This window comes from Cololabis saira, chromosome 16 (assembly GCF_033807715.1).
Source record: "Cololabis saira isolate AMF1-May2022 chromosome 16, fColSai1.1, whole genome shotgun sequence".
In the NCBI taxonomy this organism is placed as follows: domain Eukaryota; kingdom Metazoa; phylum Chordata; class Actinopteri; order Beloniformes; family Belonidae; genus Cololabis; species Cololabis saira.
The window spans coordinates 40,263,788-40,283,089 of NC_084602.1; the positions used below are offsets into that span (position 1 = coordinate 40,263,788).

Sequence of the window (19,302 nt, forward strand, 5' to 3'; positions counted from 1 at the left end):
TCCTTCCTTCTTTTTTCCCAGTCCTTCCTTCTTTCCTCCTTCTCCCCTTTCCTTCCTTCCTTCCTTCCTTCCTTCCTTCCTTCCTTCCTTCCTTCCTTCCTTCCTTCCTTCCTTCCTTCCTTCCTTCCTTCCTTCCTTCCTTCTTTCCTTCCTTCCTTCCTTCCTTCCTTCCTTCCTTCCTTCCTTCCTTCCTTCCTTCCTTCCTTCCTTCCTTCCATGACAAATTCTTATCGTGAGGAAATTTAATAATAAACGGTTGCCATTTATTATAGAATTTGTTCAAGTTTCCCCTTCTTGAGTATCTAATTTTTTCTACTTTTAAAAGTAGTTAATCCACAGTGTACTGGAAGGAGCTGTCGTGGATTTCCAGTTAAGAAGAAGGTGGCGTTTAGCAATCACGGAGGTGAAAGCTATTACTTCCAATTCCTTAGTAGAATATCGGGTGTAGTCTTCAGGAAGACCAAAAATGCCAATGTGTGGTGAGGCGTCAATAGTTTTTGAAAATACCTTGGACATGGTGTCGAAGTAAACTTGCCAAAAATTTGTCAGGGCTGGACAAGAGAAAAACATATGCGTAAGATTACAAGGTGAGCCTGCACATCTGTCGCAAACATCTACCATATTTGGGAAAATTCTTGCCAGCCTTGTCTTTGAATAATGACATCTAAATACAACCTTACATTGTATCAAGGTCAAACGGGCACAAATGGATGTCATGTGAATGACCTTCAGTGCAGCTTCCCACCAATATTGATCAAAAGCTAATCCTAGTTCACGCTCCCAAGTCTCTTTTGTGCTAGTGGTCAAATAACCATCATATGACTGAATAGAACTATAATTTTTTGAAATTAAAGACCTTTGTATGACAAACTTATTTTATCAGGAATTCATATATTCCATCCAGCAAACTGACATTTTTGCTGATTTGACTGCCGTTTTTACCTGAAATGCTCATGTGAAACACGTATCTGATGGTTGAGGAGCTGGATGGTCCCAACGATTTTATTTGCTACATTGATCCAACGCAAAATAATAAAAAAACGTGCTTATTAATCACGCTGGGAGTTTATCCCCCCTCTCTCTATTAGTGATGCACCGATTGTTCGGTAACCGAAATTGTTAGGCCGAAAATGGCAAAAAAAACACTTTCGGTGTTCGGTGGAATAAGTGGGGAAAAAAACCGAACAATTAATAACGGCGTTGTAAAATAAGGAAATAGACTGGCCGCTCCGTCCCGTAACGTTGTGCACTACATAAATCGCCAACCAAAAACTAACCCCATAAGAATTTTACCTAACATTCACCAGGAGGTGGAACCAAAACAACATAATGCTGGTAAATTCAAAAATTTTCATTTTTTTATGTTCAATAAATATTTTCTACCTTGTAACTTTGTAAAATATTTTTTTCTTTGAAAAGCATGCCTAAATCAAATGTATTTGATTTATGCAATGGTGAAAAAATTGGCAAAATAAATGAAAAACTGCTGAAGAACCATGTTCGGTATTGTTCGGTATTCGGCCAAGTGTTTATTATTATTTTCGGTTTCGGTTTCGGCCACAAATTTTCATTTCGGTGCATCACTACTCTCTATGATGACAAGCCCTGAGTTAGTAAATCATGACCCTCCCTCCACCATGCTTCCACAATTATGTGTCGATGCAGTTGAACCTTTTCACACTAAACATCGTGTTAACCGTTCTTCCATCGACATGCTGTCGGTTCACTGACTTCCATTTAGTAGAGTTATGGACAGAGACATCTGCCAGTGATGTCTTCAAGCCTGTAGCCGTTCCTCTTCTTTACCTTAATGAGGATTCTGCCTTATGTTTCCTTTCTATTCTTTATAAAACTTTACAAAGTCAGACTAATTATTCCTTAAACACTCTAGAGTTTATGTGAGATTTAAAAGGACTGACCAACAGTTTCCATACTGCATGTTACGTGCAGGATTACACAGACAATTCAGCGTGTTAAAGCAGCTGTAAATCCTGTTTTTACCCTCCATGTTGAGAGCTCAGTGGGCAAGAAGGCCTCACCTCTGTTGCTGGTTCACTTCAACCCAAATAAACCCCATATGAACCTCATGTCCACGTTTCATATTGGCGAGCCAGCTAGGAGTCATTCAAACGGTTGACGTACGGCCATGAGTGCGAGGGCCCGTTCATCGCTGCTTGCAGCTTTAATTATTATTATTATTATTGTCAGGTCAAACAGAGCTAACGTGGGGGGCTTTGGAGGGGTTTGTTGATGACATAACCTGAGTACAACCCCCTAGGGGAGTTTTTATTCATCATTATTTTATTATATAAGGAAACAGCTGGTGAGAGTAACAGCAGCAGCATCTGTCTCAGGTAGATCTGGATCTGGAGATGAGTAACCGGGGAGACGAGGACGCCATAAACCGCCGTATGTCCAGAACCACAAAGGATGATGATTGTTTGAACAACTTAACAACTTAAGGTCAATATTCCGGTTACTCAAAAATTGGGAATAATGTGTTTCCATGCGTGAGCTAACAGGGTTATCCCTGTTTACATGGTGATTAATCATTCAGGATATCTGGATCAAACCAGCGACCCGCGGAGAACGTGATGACGCAATTCCCGTCATTTCTGCTTCTTCTTACTGTATCCAAATTCAAAACAAATGCTGCTTCGCGCAACTTTTCTCTCTCCTTCTTGTAAATCTTCTATCCCGGTACTTTCTACCGTCTACAAATGCAGAAATGTTCATATCCTTCATTACATTTATGAAGTGATTAGTCTCCTCCTGGTCTTGGTTTCTCCGTGTTTATAAGAACTTCCTGGACTCAAAAGATCAAGATTGCTTGCGAAAAGAATATGCGCAGAAAACAGATTCCTGTTCCTTCACGATAATTTCTGGCATTTATCCCGATAACGATAAAAATGACGATAAAAAAAATATCAATTCAACTCCACCTTTGTAACTATAAATCTATCTCGCTCTCAGATCCGCCATGTTTGTTACACAAAAACGTATCTACGGGAATTTATCCTTCTTTCTTTCTTTCTTTCTTTCTTTCTTTCTTTCTTTCTTTCTTTCTTTCTTTCTTTCTTTCTTTCTTTCTTTCTTTCTTTCTTTCTTTCTTTCTTTCTTTCCTCCTTCCTTCCTTCCTTCCTTCCTTCCTTCCTTCACGTACGTTGTGTGTGGATTTAACACAGAACCATAAATCAGACTTTACACAAAAAGTCATCAACAGGAATTTATCATTTTTACCACGAGATGACAAATTCTTACCGTGGGGAATTTTTTTGACGGTTAATCGTGAACGGTAAAATATCACCCATTCCTAGGTTATTGGTGTTTACATGGCCGTGCAAAACCGAGTTATTGCTAATATTCCGGTTAGAAAAGGGTTATTGATGCATGTAAACGCAGTCATTCATCCATCCTCGTTTTGAAAACTCCACCTGTCTGACGCCATAAATGTAACGGATGCAGGGACAAACGTCATTCTACACGTCCACACAGGTTACGTCTCGTTCATCCTGCAGCGATATCAGATCTGAGAACCCCTAAAGAGGCCGAGGCGGCGGCTGAGAGGCAGCTGCAGCTCTCTGATTCGTCCCGGAGAGAGAACTGGAGCATTCAGGCCAGCGACTGCTCCGGTCCCTGCTGCTAAATACGAGCCGACATGGTGCAGCGTAGCTCAGCTCAGCAGTCTGCACGGCTGCTGGAGAGCATTAGCTTCCAGGGGGAAGTTCGGCCCAGATAGGACGGACTGGCAGACTGTTCTCTGTTCCCCAACAACATGAATCAGCAACACGCTCGGTTAGTTTCCTACGTAATACTTTGGTTATCTGACTGTTCAGCTGGTTTGGTTGTGTGTTTGTTTTGCTGATTTGTGGATTAACTGTAGTTGGCTCCTGGTTTCAAAACCTGTTTTCAGAAAACCTGCAGGGTTGGTCCTGGTTTTATACACCATTCGTGTTCCTAAAACCTCCTTCACCACATCTTCAAGTTCTGAGGTTGTGTGCTGTTCTGCCAAAATAGATTGATAATTAAAATACTGACTGTTAGTGCTGGGCGGTATGACCAAAAATGTATATCGCGGTATTTTTCAAAATTATATCGGTTTCACGGTATATCACAGGTTTTTTTTTTTTCATGCACAACTGGGTGTTAACCACATTTTCTAATGATTTGGAAAGGAATTACTGCAGTAAATTGGCTTAGAATGGCCTATTTTACTGTCATGAGGAGGAAATATTGTAGGAAAACATTAATGTCCACACTAGTATAAATACAGGTTTGCATGCCCTCACAAAATGATGCCGTTTACAATGAGGTGGCAGCACTTATGATTCTAATGTAGAGCTGAACGATTTTTGAAAATAATCTAATTGCGATTTTTTTCCTCAATATTACGATTGCGATTTAATATGCGATTATTTTTTTTCAAGGTCCTGTTCTCATGTATTTTTCAACTACACAAGCAATAAATCATTCTGTTTCAAGTACATTTTCACTTGAAATAAGTAGAAAAATCTGCCAGTGGAACAAGATTTTTTTGCTTGTAATAAGAAGATAAATCTTGTTCCACTGGCAGATTTTTCTACTTATTTCAAGTGAAAATGTACTTGAAACAGGTGAAAATGGTCAAATAACAAGTTATTTTTCTGGTGTTATTTTTCTGGTGATGACTCTAAATGTTGAAATAGCAGTAAAACCACATTCATTGATGAAATGACCTAAGGGATGGAAAGAAGGGATGGCAGTTTTACAGGGGGGTGATTTGGACTGTTTTTTATTTCAGGGGGAGATGATTTGGACCGGTTTTAATTTTAGGTTGGGGTGCCATCACATCACCCCTCATCCCCCCTCAACTCGAGTACTGCTCACACGGAACTCAGAACTTCTTCATAAATAACTCAAAAATCCCAGAGAAAAAAAAACACCAGCAAGCTAACAAACAAACCAATAAAGCTCTCAGAGTTAACAAAAGGAACCAGCAATGAACAACTTGCAGCCCCGCTGTTTTAACCTCTCCTCCTGATGAGCTGACGGGCTGCAGGTGTGGTTTAAGGCTGATTTATGGTTCCGTGTTACACCAACGCAGGCCCTACGCCGTGGGTTATGCGACCTACGGCGTACCCTACGGCGAAAGCTCTGCGTCGATTTAACGCGGAACCATAAATCAGGCTTCACAGCGCGACTCACTCTGCACCCGGCTCGTACCCCTCCATGTTGAGAGCCCAGTGGGCAACAAGGCCTCACCTCTGTTGCTGGTTCACTTCAACCCAAATAAACCCCATCTGAACCCCATGTCCACGTTTCATATTGGCGAGCCAGCTAGGAGTCATTCAAACGATTGACCATAACTCGCCCTGTCAGAACCTGTTATAACCAATGTAGGTGATCGATATTGTGCCAATACAGAACCAACTACAGTCTTGTATGTTAGCCCATTTAAGACACATATGTGTTGGATATTTTATAATTAAATAATAATTTCACCAAATTCAAGTTTTTCATGTATTCTCACAACCAGCGATTCAGATAACCTAAAAACAGTTACAGTAATGATCGCAGAATAATTTTATTTGGATTTAAAATCGGAATAAACCAGCCACTTACTTCTGAATTAAGTTTAATTTGGAATGGCCATTTTCATTCAGAATTAGGTGTTTAAATGGTAATTTTTACTCATTTTAAATCGGATTTAATTTTAATTCTGAATTAAAGAGGAATTGAACTTCCCATGTAAACGCACTCATTGTGTTGAGCACTTGCTGATGCTGAACCCTGGTTACCGCGGTTACGGCGATGCTTGTGTCGCTCCTGGCTGCTCTTACGTGATAACTTTGTCTTTGCAAGGCCTCGCTAACCATCAGCGTTTCTGCTGATTGCAGCAGGTAACGGCGTCAAAGCCGACAAACACTCAGCTGTTTCCTGCAGACGATATGAGGTTTGTCGGTTGGTTTGACGGAAACACCGTCAACACGAAGCGTCGGACACGTGGAGCGTTAACGCCCGTCTGAGTGCCCGTCGTTCCCTCCAGGGAAACTTTCTTATGTTTACTTTCAGTTTTTTGGGTCTAGACTTTGTTTTCTTGCCATAAATAATGACAGAACCTAATAATGCCGTGTTTACTTCATTTTAAGATTAATTCTTTATGTGGTCCCGATACGTGAAACTGGACCATAGTGCACTTTCTTTTCCTTCCTGTAGTATTTTACAATCTTTTATTCATAATCAACATCAGATATTTGAAAGTTTAATGGAACAACTCTGGACTTTTCTCAGCTAAGAGTGTTTTCCTCGCGTGCAGAACCTCGACGGTGAAGTTGTGTTTTTCTTGGACTGTCAGTTTGTGGAAAAGCCGTCCGTCCGTTTGAGTTACGCTCATCATGGACCCGTATTCCTAACACACCTGCGTCAGGACTCTTCACAGGTAGCAAAATATCAGTGAATCAACTAGTGATGCAGCGATTGTTCGGTAACCGAAATTGTTCGGCCGAAAATGGCAAAAAAACACTTTCGGTGTTCGGTGGAATAAGTGGGAAAAAAACCGAACAATTACAGTTTTTTCTGAAAGCTTAGGCGCTAATTATGTTCTTGTAGCACAATTTCTAAAACTATTAACACACATAGCAAAACCACTCACCGAGTTAGCGAAATTAAAAGCACAAATACTGCTTTGCACTCAGTTTGTAATTTTGTAACACACACTTTTCAAAACTGTAGGCACAATTCACTGCTTACACTCAATTGCCAAATTTCCAAAACACTCCTAGCAAAATTATACACATGTATGGCTATTATTTACACTATTTTGCCAACTGTCTGGCACACTTTCACATGTGAAAACAATTTTAGAGAATTAGTTCACTTTGCAATCAGCCTAAGCACTATGAATAAGCCACAGGTAAGCTGTCTGTGTGGAGTACAATGGAAGGAGCAAGAAGAGTAAGAATCAGAGGACGAGGAAGAGGACGTGGAGGTGAAGAAGCAAGGGGTTTAGAGGAAGTTAGAGGAAGAGGACAAGGAGCAGCAAGAGGAGGACGAGGAGGGGGAAGAGGAAGGGCCAGAGCAGACCTGATATGTCATCATATGGGACAATGTTAGTTTCCATAGGGCTGCTTTGGTCCGCAACTGGTTTACTGATCACCCACTCTTCATGGCACTCAACCTCCCCCCATACTCTCCATTCTTACTGTAAATCCAATTGAAGAGTTCTTTTCTGCCCGGCGCTGGAAAGCCCACGACCGCCTTCCCCATCAACACGCAGCCCTTTTACAAGCAATGGAGGAGGCATGTGGAGATATTGAGCAGGCATCATGTCAGGCCTGGATACGGCATGCAAGGAGGTATTTTCCCCGGTGCCTTGGACTGGAGGACATCGCATGCGATGTGGATGAGATTTTGTGGCCGGACCCAGAGAGACGGCATGATGTAGGCTGATTGTCCTTTTTTTGTGAATGTATTATTTTGTGTTCTGTGCTGTGTCTTTGTTTTGATGAGTGTGAATAAACACCAATACTTGAAGTTGGGATCCCTGTGTGTTTACAGAACTATGACAAAAGTATGACCTCAAACTGACCTAGCCACCTTGTGCACAGAAAAAGCAAAAGCCAGATGTGTTTTGTATTCATACCATCAGTGTGTAGTTGGCACATTATGTGCTTAGTAAATGATGGCATGTGTTTACTGTCTGATATGAAAACACCATTTTTACTAAGGTGTGTAGAGTTAATCAAACTGTGTTTGATTTTGCAAAAGAACTATAAAGTTTTGATAATTTGGTGAAAGGTTTTCTCATTTGTGTGTAGAGTTTAGCAAAAATAGCCAATGTTGCAAAAAATGTACTTAAGGATTCAGCAAAAACTGTAATAACGGCGTTGTAAAATAAGGAAATAGACTGGCCGCTCCGTCCCGTGGTCCCGTAAGTGTTGCACCACAAACATAAATCGTTGGCCGACCAAAAACTAACCCCATAAGAATTTTACCTAACATTCACCAGGAGGTGGAACCAAAACAACATAATGCTGGAAATTAAATGTATGAAATGTCAAATCAAATGTATTTGATTTATGCAATGGTGAAAAAATTGGCAAAATAAATGAAAAACTGCTGAAGAACCATGTTCGGTATTGTTCGGTATTCGGCCAAGTGTTTATTAATATTTTCGGTTTCGGTTTCGGCCACAAATATTAATTTCGGTGCATCTAGAATCAACATTGAAATATGGTCAGGCAGAAACATTGAATCCATGTTGAATGTCTTGTTTACCTATTGTGAACAAATCTGAAGGTTTTGTTCACAATAATTCTGCTCTACAATTACTACAAATACATTTTTTGAAATAGATTATGCTCTGTGTCTTAGTACATAATAGTAATTTTTACATTTTAAAATTGAATTTGTGTCTGAGGTTGGGCCCGTGGGGGGGTTAGTTCCTACAAGAACTTTATCCTGCTTTCACCTAGAGGTGGGTGCAATTCATCGATGTGTCGATGCACCGCGATGCGTTACGTGACGATTTGGAATCGATTAATTAATTATTTTTTTTTAAGTTATCCTATCCAGATTCCAGACTGAATAAGCTGCTGAATCATTTCATTTTCAAGAATGCACATTTCTTATTGTTCACTTGAAATATGGCAGATATGTTTACACTAAATAAATTTGATGGAAGTACATATCTTGTTTACTTGAATTAATGAACTCTTAATGAACAGCTTTCCCTGGTCAAAGTTAAGTAAGTCAGAGAGCAAATGTTTACATAGTCATAAAATACATTATTTTGTGTCTTTGAAAAATACATGTCAAATGTTCAAAAAACCTTGTTATTTACTTAATGAGTGTTGTTAGAGGAACTGAGTTAATTGATTGGCTATTTATTTACAAATGTAGCCACAGATGAAGACAAAATCAATCTTGTATGGAAAAAAGCATTAAAAATCACAATAATCGAAGAATCGTGGCACCAATAATCGAATCGACAATCGTTATAATCGAAGAATCGAAGCTCCAATAATCGAAATCGAATCGAATCGTGAGGTACCCTTGTTTGCACACCCCTACATTCACCCCTGGAAATGAGATACGGATTGGGAACATAAATCAAAGTGTCATCTGCGTACAAATTAACCTTTGCGTTGCGACGCGTCGCGCGTCTTGTTTAAACTGTGTGGTTCATGTTGACGTTCTGACGCTCTCCCCCCCGTGTCCCCAGGACTACACCATCACCATGTACTTCCAGCAGTCGTGGAGGGACAAGCGTCTGTCCTACACCGGGATCCCCCTCAACCTCACCCTGGACAACCGGGTGGCCGACCAGCTCTGGGTCCCCGACACCTACTTCATCAACGACAAGAAGTCCTTCGTCCACGGGGTGACGGTGAAGAACCGGATGATCCGGCTGCACCCGGACGGCACGGTGCTCTACGGCCTCAGGTAAGAACCAATCCTTCAAGCGGTCCTGCACGAAAATGTCACGTCGGAAATGGTTTTTAACACATTTAAACTTCGTTTTTCAACTGTAACTTCATACTAGAACATTTCTGGAAATGTTTATATGGGCCCTACTGCCCATTTGCTTTGGTTTGGGACTGTAGTTGTTAGGGCTGAACGATTAATTGCATTTGCGATAATATCGCGATGTGATAAAACGAGATTTTCAAACCGCAAAGGCTGCGATTTGACCAGTCACGTGATCTGGTCACGTGATCTGGTCACGTTGCCGGCAGGGAAAAAAAGTCAACAGTGCCGCATGTCCGCCTGTAACCTACTGTTTCTACCATGGCCTCAGTGTTAGGGCTCGGCCAGGCAGGGCTTTATAGATATATGGGCTTTATACATTTATTAAATATATGACCGCGGAGTCGGCGTGGCGAGGAGCCGGGCGCCGGCGGACAGTGGAGCCGCGCTGTGAAGCCTGAATTATGGTTCCGCGTTAAATCGACGCAGAGCTTACGCCGTAGGGTACGCGGCGTCGCGCGCCGTACGTACTGCGTACCCTGCGTTGGTGTAACGCGGAACCATAAATCAGCTTTAAACCACACCTGCAGCCCGTCGGAGGAGAGCGGGGCTGCGAGTTCATTGCTGGTTGGTTTTGTTAACTCTGAGCTTTGTTGGTTTGTTTGTTAGTTTGCTGGTGGGTTTTTTTCCATGTGATTTTTGAGTTATTTGTGAAGAAGTTCTGAGTTTCCTGTGAGGAAGTTTTTTTGTTCCCTGTGGGAGTTTTTCTGTGTTTTTCTATTAAACTACGCCTCGTTTTGGCTAAAGTTTAACCCGGTTTGGTGTCGTGCGATTGGGTTAGAGGTAAAGCCAGTACTCGAGTTGTAAAAAAAAAAAAAAAAAATCAGGGGGCATGGTGGATTTTATCATATGGGGACAGATAATTTGTGCTGATTACAAATAATATAATATATTACAAATAATAGCAGTGACCAAAACAGCTGCAGAAATACTGCAGGAATGACATAGCAGCAGTTAAATGCAGCCTTCTGTAAGCTTTAAATATCCACTGGGCTTACATCAAATACATCAAAACACAACAATAAAAACACTTTTCTGAACTTATCAATATGACTCTGTCCTTCACAGGATACGTAAAATGGATCACTGCAAAAACTCACAATCTTAACAAGAATATTTGTCTTATTTCTAGTTAAAATGTCTCATTTTAGTACAAAAAATCTCATTACACTTAAAACAAGACTCATCACTGGAAAAAACAACAATTTTCACCTGTTTACAGTAGATTTTCAATTAAAATAAGTAGAAAAATCTGCCAGTGGAACAAGATTTTTTTACTTGTAATGAGAAGATAAAAAAAAGATTTTTCTACTTATTTCAAGTGAAAATTTACTTGAAACAGGTGAAAATTGTCAAATAAGTTATTTTTCTGGTAATGACTAAATGTTGAAATAGCAGTAAAACTACATTAATTGATGAAATGACACAAGAGATGGAAAGGGGGGATGGCAGTTTTACAGGGGGGATGATTTGGACCGTTTTTATTTCAGGGGGGATGCCATCCCCCTCATCCCCCCTCAACTTCAGTACTGGGTAAAGCCACAGATTTTTTTTCTTTATTGTTGTAATCTGTGCTTTAAATAAATCTGACATTGTTTATTATAAAACAGACCAATTTATTGCTTGTGTAGTTGAAAAATACATGAGAACAGGACCTTGAAAAAATAATCGCATATTAAATCGCAATCGCAATATTGAGGAAAAAAATCGCAATTAGATTATTTTCAAAAATCGTTCAGCCCTAGTAGTTGTTGTGTTTGAGGTGGTTCTGGTTGTGTTTAAGGTTGTTTTGTTGTGTTTAATGTGGTACTGCTTGTGTTTAAGGTGGTACTGGTTGTGTTTAAGGTGGTACTGGTTGTGTTTAAGGTGGTACTGGTTGTGTTTAAGGTGGTACTGGTTGTTCTGGTTGTGTTTAAGGGGGTACTGGTTGTGTTTAAGGTGGTACTGGTTGTGTTTAAGGTGGTACTGGTTGTGTTTAAGGTGGTACTGGTTGTGTTTAAGGTTGTTCTGGTTGTGTTTAAGGTGGTACTGGTTGTGTTTAAGGTGGTACTGGTTGTGTTTAAGGTGGTACTGGTTGTGTTTAAGGTGGTACTGGTTGTGTTTAAGGTGGTACTGGTTGTGTTTAAGGTGGTACTGGTTGTGTTTAAGGTGGTACTGGTTGTGTTTAAGGTGGTACTGGTTGTGTTTAAGGTGGTACTGGTTGTGTTTAAGGTGGTACTGGTTGTGTTTAAGGTTGTTTTGGTTGTGTTTAAGGTGGTACTGGTTGTGTTTAAGGTGGTACTGGTTGTGTTTAAGGTGGTACTGGTTGTGTTTAAGGTGGTACTGGTTGTGTCGGAGGTGGTACTGGTTGTGTTTAAGGTGGTACTGGTTGTGTTTAAGGTGGTACTGGTTGTGTTTAAGGTGGTACTGGTTGTGTTTAAGGTTGTTCTGGTTGTGTTTAAGGTTGTTTTGGTTGTGTTTAAGGTGGTACTGGTTGTGTTTAAGGTGGTACTGGTTGTGTTTAAGGTACTGGTTGTGTTTAAGGTGGTACTGGTTGTGTTTAAGGTGGTACTGGTTGTGTTTAAGGTGGTACTGCTTGTGTTTAAGGTGGTACTGGTTGTGTTTAAGGTGGTACTGGTTGTGTTTAAGGTGGTACTGGTTGTGTTTAAGGTGGTACTGGTTGTTCTGGTTGTGTTTAAGGGGGTACTGGTTGTGTTTAAGGTGGTACTGGTTGTGTTTAAGGGGGTACTGGTTGTGTTTAAGGTGGTACTGGTTGTGTTTAAGGTGGTACTGGTTGTGTTTAAGGTGGTACTGGTTGTGTTTAAGGTTGTTCTGGTTGTGTTTAAGGTGGTACTGGTTGTGTTTAAGGTGGTACTGGTTGTGTTTAAGGTGGTACTGGTTGTGTTTAAGGTGGTACTGGTTGTGTTTAAGGTGGTACTGGTTGTGTTTAAGGTGGTACTGGTTGTGTTTAAGGTGGTACTGGTTGTGTTTAAGGTGGTACTGGTTGTGTTTAAGGTGGTACTGGTTGTGTTTAAGGTGGTTCTGGTTGTGTTTAAGGTGGTACTGGTTGTGTTTAAGGTGGTACTGCTTGTGTTTAAGGTGGTACTGGTTGTGTTTAAGGTGGTACTGGTTGTGTTTAAGGTTGTTTTGGTTGTGTTTAAGGTGGTACTGGTTAGGGCTGAACGATATACCGTTATCGTATCTATATCGAGATATGAACATTCAAGACATTAATAACGGAAAAGCAACGATATAAACGATATATTTCCGCTCGCCCTGCTTGTACAGCGCGAGCAGTCTCCATAAACATTACTTTTAAGATTGCTCTTGAACGCACCACTACGGCCAGCCAACCACAAAGCTTATTTCATGCTTGCTGTTGATAGACAGCTGAAGCCAACCAATGACAAACATAGGAGGGTGGGAGGGAGGGACACGTGACTGAGCCGCACACAGCCACACACGGGAGAGCGGAGAAGAGCGGAGAAATCCAAACGGAAGAAAAGAGACATGAGTACGGAGGATAATGCGGCCGGTGGCGGTGCTGAATCTAATTTTGTGCCAAAACATAAATAATCCTCCATTACTTGGAGGTATTTTGGATTTAGAAAGGATGATGTCGACCAGAGCGAGGTGTTGTGCAAGTCGTGCTTGGTGAAAATTGCGACGTCGGCCATCCCTTTTTAGTTTTGAAATTACAAAATAAAAATAGAGAAATAAACCAAAATAATCCGTTCCCCATCTTTTGTTTTCATAATAAAAAATTCATTGATGTGTTTGAAAATCTAAATTGGGAATTAAAACAGCGAGTGGAAAACTCTTTTCTCTATTTCCTATTCGTTTACTGAAAACAAGGATTGGACAAATGGGGGGATTGCACATGCGCAGTACTAAATTAAGAAAGTTGTTTCTGGTTCTTTTGTTGATCAGATTGAAAGTTAACATTTTTAGATATTTAATTGTTGAAACAGAAAATAAATCAAATATGAAACCTGGGAGTGAAACATGAGTTTAATCTGTAATCTGTCTTCACTCCGTCATGAAACTGCAGTGATGTTGTGACAGTCCGATCAGCTGCAGCGTCCAATCAATAACATGTACTGAACTCTAACTCTAACTGCATTGGTTATTTATCGTTAAAGCGGAGCTACAGTAAAATATTTTGATTATTATTTATTATTGAGTGACTTTATGTTAATGTTGATGACTGGCAGTGAGTTCTAATCAATAAAACTGCACTCTTTTGATTTCTGATGTTTTTATTTTTCTGAAAAATGCTTGGTTTTCACCGAATCGAAGTCATATCGTATCGTATCGATATCGAGATATCTGGCATGAATATCGAGATATGAAATTTTGTCCATATCGTTCAGCCCTAGTACTGGTTGTGTTTAAGGTGGTAATGGTTGTGTTTAAGGTGGTACTGGTTGTGTTTAAGGTGGTACTGGTTGTGTTTAAGGTGGTACTGGTTGTGTTTAAGGTGGTACTGGTTGTGTTTAAGGTTGTTCTGGTTGTGTTAAAGGTGGTACTGGTTGTGTTTAAGGTGGTACTGGTTGTGTTTATGGTGGTACAGGTTGTGTTTAAGGTGGTACTGGTTGTGTTTAAGGTTGTTCTGGTTGTGTTAAAGGTGGTACTGGTTGTGTTTACGGTGGTACTGGTTGTGTTTAAGGTGGCACTGGTTGTGTTTAAGGTGGTACTGGTTGTGTTTAAGGTGGTACTGGTTGTGTTTAAGGTTGTTCTGGTTGTGTTAAAGGTGGTACTGGTTGTGTTTAAGGTGGTACTGGTTGTGTTTATGGTGGTACAGGTTGTGTTTAAGGTGGTACTGGTTGTGTTTAAGATGGTACTGGTTGTGTTTATGGTGGTACAGGTTGTGTTTAAGGTGGTACTGGTTGTGTTTAAGATGGTACTGGTTGTGTTTAAGGTGGTACTGGTTGTGTTTAAGGTTGTTTTGGTTGTGTTTAAGGTGGTACTGGTTGTGTTTAAGGTGGTTCTGGTTGTGTTTAAGGTGGTACTGGTTGTATTTAAGGTGGTACTGGTTGTGTTTAAGGTGGTACTGGTTGTGTTTAAGGTGGTACTGGTTGTGTTTAAGGTGGTACTGGTTGTGTTTAAGGTGGTTCTGGTTGTGTTTAAGGTGGTACTGGTTGTGTTTAAGGTGGTACTGGTTGTGTTTAAGGTGGTACTGGTTGTGTTTAAGGTGGTTCTGGTTGTGTTTAAGGTGGTACTGGTTGTGTTTAAGGTGGTACTGGTTGTATTTAAGGTGGTACTGGTTGTGTTTAAGGTGGTACTGGTTGTGTTTAAGGTGGTACTGGTTGTGTTTAAGGTGGTACTGGTTGTTTTTAAGGTGGTACTGGTTGTGTTTAAGGTGGTACTGGTTGTGTTTAAGGTGGTGCTGGTTTTGTTTAAGGTGGTACTGGTTGTGTTTAAGGTGGTACTGGTTGTGTTTAAGGTGGTACTGGTTGTATTTAAGGTGGTAGTGGTTGTGTTTAAGGTGGTACTGGTTGTGTTTAAGGTGGTTCTGGTTGTATTTAAGGTGGTACTGGTTGTGTTTAAGGTGGTACTGGTTGTGTTTAAGGTGGTACTGGTTGTGTTTAAGGTGGTTCTGGTTGTGTTTAAGGTGGTACTGGTTGTGTTTAAGGTGGTACTGGTTGTGTTTAAGGTGGTACTGGTTGTGTTTAAGGTGGTACTGGTTGTGTTTAAGGTGGTACTGGTTGTGTTTAAGGTGGTACTGGTTGTGTTTAAGGTGGTACTGGTTGTGTTTAAGGTGGTACTGGTTGTGTTTAAGGTGGTACTGGTTGTGTTTAAGGTGGTACTGGTTGTGTTTAAGGTGGTACTGGTTGTGTTTAAGGTGGTACTGGTTGTGTTTATGGTGGTACAGGTTGTGTTTAAGGTGGTACTGGTTGTGTTTAAGGTTGTTCTGGTTGTGTTAAAGGTGGTACTGGTTGTGTTTACGGTGGTACTGGTTGTGTTTAAGGTGGCACTGGTTGTGTTTAAGGTGGTACTGGTTGTGTTTAAGGTGGTACTGGTTGTGTTTAAGGTTGTTCTGGTTGTGTTAAAGGTGGTACTGGTTGTGTTTAAGGTGGTACTGGTTGTGTTTATGGTGGTACAGGTTGTGTTTAAGGTGGTACTGGTTGTGTTTAAGATGGTACTGGTTGTGTTTATGGTGGTACAGGTTGTGTTTAAGGTGGTACTGGTTGTGTTTAAGATGGTACTGGTTGTGTTTAAGATGGTACTGGTTGAGTTTAAGGTGGTACTGGTTGTGTTTAAGGTTGTTTTGGTTGTGTTTAAGGTGGTACTGGTTGTGTTTAAGGTGGTTCTGGTTGTGTTTAAGGTGGTACTGGTTGTATTTAAGGTGGTACTGGTTGTGTTTAAGGTGGTACTGGTTGTGTTTAAGGTGGTACTGGTTGTGTTTAAGGTGGTACTGGTTGTGTTTAAGGTGGTTCTGGTTGTGTTTAAGGTGGTACTGGTTGTGTTTAAGGTGGTACTGGTTGTGTTTAAGGTGGTACTGGTTGTGTTTAAGGTGGTTCTGGTTGTGTTTAAGGTGGTACTGGTTGTGTTTAAGGTGGTACTGGTTGTATTTAAGGTGGTACTGGTTGTGTTTAAGGTGGTACTGGTTGTGTTTAAGGTGGTACTGGTTGTGTTTAAGGTGGTACTGGTTGTTTTTAAGGTGGTACTGGTTGTGTTTAAGGTGGTACTGGTTGTGTTTAAGGTGGTGCTGGTTTTGTTTAAGGTGGTACTGGTTGTGTTTAAGGTGGTACTGGTTGTGTTTAAGGTGGTACTGGTTGTATTTAAGGTGGTAGTGGTTGTGTTTAAGGTTGTACTGGTTGTGTTTAAGGTGGTACTGGTTGTGTTTAAGGTTGTTTTGGTTGTGTTTAAGGTGGTACTGGTTGTGTTTAAGGTTGTTCTGGTTGTGTTTAAAGTGGTTCTGGTTGTGTTTAAGGCGGTACTGGTTGTGTTTAAGGTGGTACTGGTTGTGTTTAAGGTGGTACTGGTTGTGTTTAAGGTGGTACTGGTTGTGTTTAAGGTGGTTCTGGTTGTGTTTAAGGTGGTACTGGTTGTGTTTAAGGTGGTACTGGTTGTGTTTAAGGTGGTACTGGTTGTGTTTAAGGTGGTACTGGTTGTGTTTAAGGTGGTACTGGTTGTGTTTAAGGTGGTACTGGTTGTGTTTAAGGTGGTACTGGTTGTGTTTAAGGTGGTACTGATTGTGTTTAAGGTGGTACTGGTTGTATTTAAGGTGGTACTGGTTGTGTTTAAGGTGGTACTGGTTGTGTTTAAGGTGGTACTGGTTGTGTTTAAGGTGGTACTGGTTGTGTTTAAAGTTGTTTTGGTTGTGTTTAAGGTGGTACTGGTGGTGTTTAAGGTGGTACTGGTTGTGTTTAAGGTTGTTTTGGTTGTGTTTAAGGTAGTACTGGTTGTGTTTAAGGTTGTTTTGGTTGTGTTTAAGGTGGTACTGGTTGTGTTTAAGGTGGTACTGGTTGTGTTTAAGGTTGTTTTGGTTGTGTTTAAGGTGGTACTGGTTGTGTTTAAGGTTGTTTTGGTTGTGTTTAAGGTGGTACTGGTTGTGTTTAAGGTGGTACTGGTTGTATTTAAGGTGGTACTGGTTGTGTTTAAGGTGGTACTGGTTGTGTTTAAGGTGGTACTGGTTGTGTTTAAGGTGGTACTGGTTGTGTTTAAGGTGGTACTGGTTGTGTTTAAGGTGGTACTGGTTGTTTTTAAGGTGGTACTGGTTGTGTTTAAGGTGGTACTGGTTGTGTTTAAGGTGGTACTGGTTGTGTTTAAGGTGGTACTGGTGGTGTTTAAGGTGGTACTGGTTGTGTTTAAGGTGGTACTGGTTGTGTTTAAGGTGGTATTGGTTGTGTTTAAGGTGGTACTGGTTGTGTTTAAGGTGGTACTGGTTGTGTTTAAGGTTATTCTGGTTGTGTTTAAGGTGGTACTGGTTGTGTTTAAGGTGGTACTGGTTGTGTTTAAGGTGGTACTGGTTGTGTTTAAGGTGGTACTGGTTGTGTTTAAGGTGGTTCTGGTTGTGTTTAAGGTTGTTTTGGTTGTGTTTAAGGTGGTTCTGGTTGTGTTTAAGGTGGTACTGGTTGTGTTTAAGGTGATACTGGTTGTGTTTAAGGTGGTACTGGTTGTGTTTAAGGTGGTACTGGTTGTGTTTAAGGTGGTACTAGTTGTGTTTAAGGTTGTTGTGTTTAAGGTGGTACTGGTTGTGTTTAAGGTGGTACTGGTTGTGTTTAAGGTGGTACTGGTTGTGTTTAAGGTGGTACTGGTTGTGTTTAAGGTGGTACTGGTCGTGTTTAAGGTGGTACTGGTTGTGTTTAAGGTGATACTGGTTGTGTTTAAGGTGGTACTGGTTGTGTTTAAGGTGGTACTGGTTGTGTTTAAGGTGGTACTGGTTGTGTTTAAGGTGGTACTGGTTGTGTTTAAGGTGGTACTGGTTGTGTTTAAGGTGGTACTGGTTGTGTTTAAGGTGGTATTGGTTGTGTTTAAGGTTGTTTTGGTTGTGTTTAAGGTGGTACTGGTTGTGTTTAAGGTGGTATTGGTTGTGTTTAAGGTTGTTTTGGTTGTGTTTAAGGTGGTACTGGTTGTGTTTAAGGTTGTTTTGGTTGTGTTTAAGGTTGTACTGGTTGTGTTTAAGGTTGTTTTGGTTGTTTTTAAGGTGGTACTGGTTGTGTTTAAGGTGGTACTGGTTGTGTTTAAGGTTGTTTTGGTTGTGTTTAAGGTGGTACTGGTTGTGTTTAAGGTTGTTTTGGTTGTGTTTAAGGTTGTTTTGGTTGTGTTTAAGGTGGTACTGGTTGTGTTTAAGGTTGTTTTGGTTGTGTTTAAGGTTGTACTGGTTGTGTTTAAGGTGGTACTGGTTGTGTTTAAGGTGGTACTGGTTGTGTTTAAGGTTGTTTTGGTTGTGTTTAAGGTGGTACTGGTTGTGTTTAAGGTGGTACTGGTTGTGTCGGAGGTGGTACTGGTTGTGTTTAAGGTGGTACTGGTTGTGTTTAAGGTGGTACTGGTTGTGTTTAAGGTGGTACTGGTTGTGTTTAAGGTGGTTCTGGTTGTGTTTAAGGTGGTACTGGTTGTGTTTGAGGTGGTACTGGTTGTGTTTAAGGTGGTACTGGTTGTGTTTAAGGTGGTACTGGTTGTGTTTAAGGTGGTACTGGTTGTTTTTAAGGTGGTACTGGTTGTGTTTAAGGTGGTACTGGTTGTGTTTAAGGTGGTACTGGTTGTGTTTAAGGTGGTACTGGTTAAGGTGGTACTGGTTGTGTTTAAGGTGGTACTGGTTGTGTTTAAGGTGGTACTGGTTGTTTTTAAGGTGGTACTGGTTGTGTTTAAGGTGGTACTGGTTGTGTTTAAGGTGGTACTGGTTGTGTTTAAGGTTTTCCTGGTTGTGTTTAAGGCGGTACTGGTTGTGTTTAAGGTGGTACTGGTTGTGTTTAAGGCGGTACTGGTTGTGTTTAAGGTGGTACTGGTTGTGTTTAAGGTGGTACTGGTTGTGTTTAAGGTGGTACTGGTTGGGTTTAAGGTGGTATTGGTTGTGTTTAAGGTGGTATTGGTTGTGTTTAAGGTGGTATTGGTTGTGTTTAAGGTGGTACTGGTTGTGTTTAAGGTGGTACTGGTTGTGTTTAAGGTGGTACTGGTTGTGTTTAAGGTGGTACTGGTTGTGTTTAAGGTTGTACTGGTTGTGTTTAAGGTGGTACTGGTTGTGTTTAAGGTGGTACTGGTTGTGTTTAAGGTTGTTTTGGTTGTGTTTAAGGTGGTACTGGTTGTGTTTAAGGTGGTACTGGTTGTGTTTAAGGTGGTACTGGTTGTGTTTAAGGTGGTACTGGTTGT

General features: G+C 40.8%; 1 protein-coding gene across 2 annotated transcripts in view; it reads left to right on the forward strand.

Moving 5' to 3' along the window:
* gabrb1 (gamma-aminobutyric acid type A receptor subunit beta1) overlaps positions 1 to 19,302 on the forward strand; it is an 81,737-nt gene that overhangs the window by 14,366 nt on the left and 48,069 nt on the right. For both annotated transcript variants that reach the window (XM_061744081.1, XM_061744082.1), the window contains exon 4: positions 9,203 to 9,423. In XM_061744081.1, coding sequence (XP_061600065.1) covers positions 9,203 to 9,423 — 221 coding nt within the window. The remainder of the gene's footprint in view (positions 1 to 9,202; positions 9,424 to 19,302) is intronic.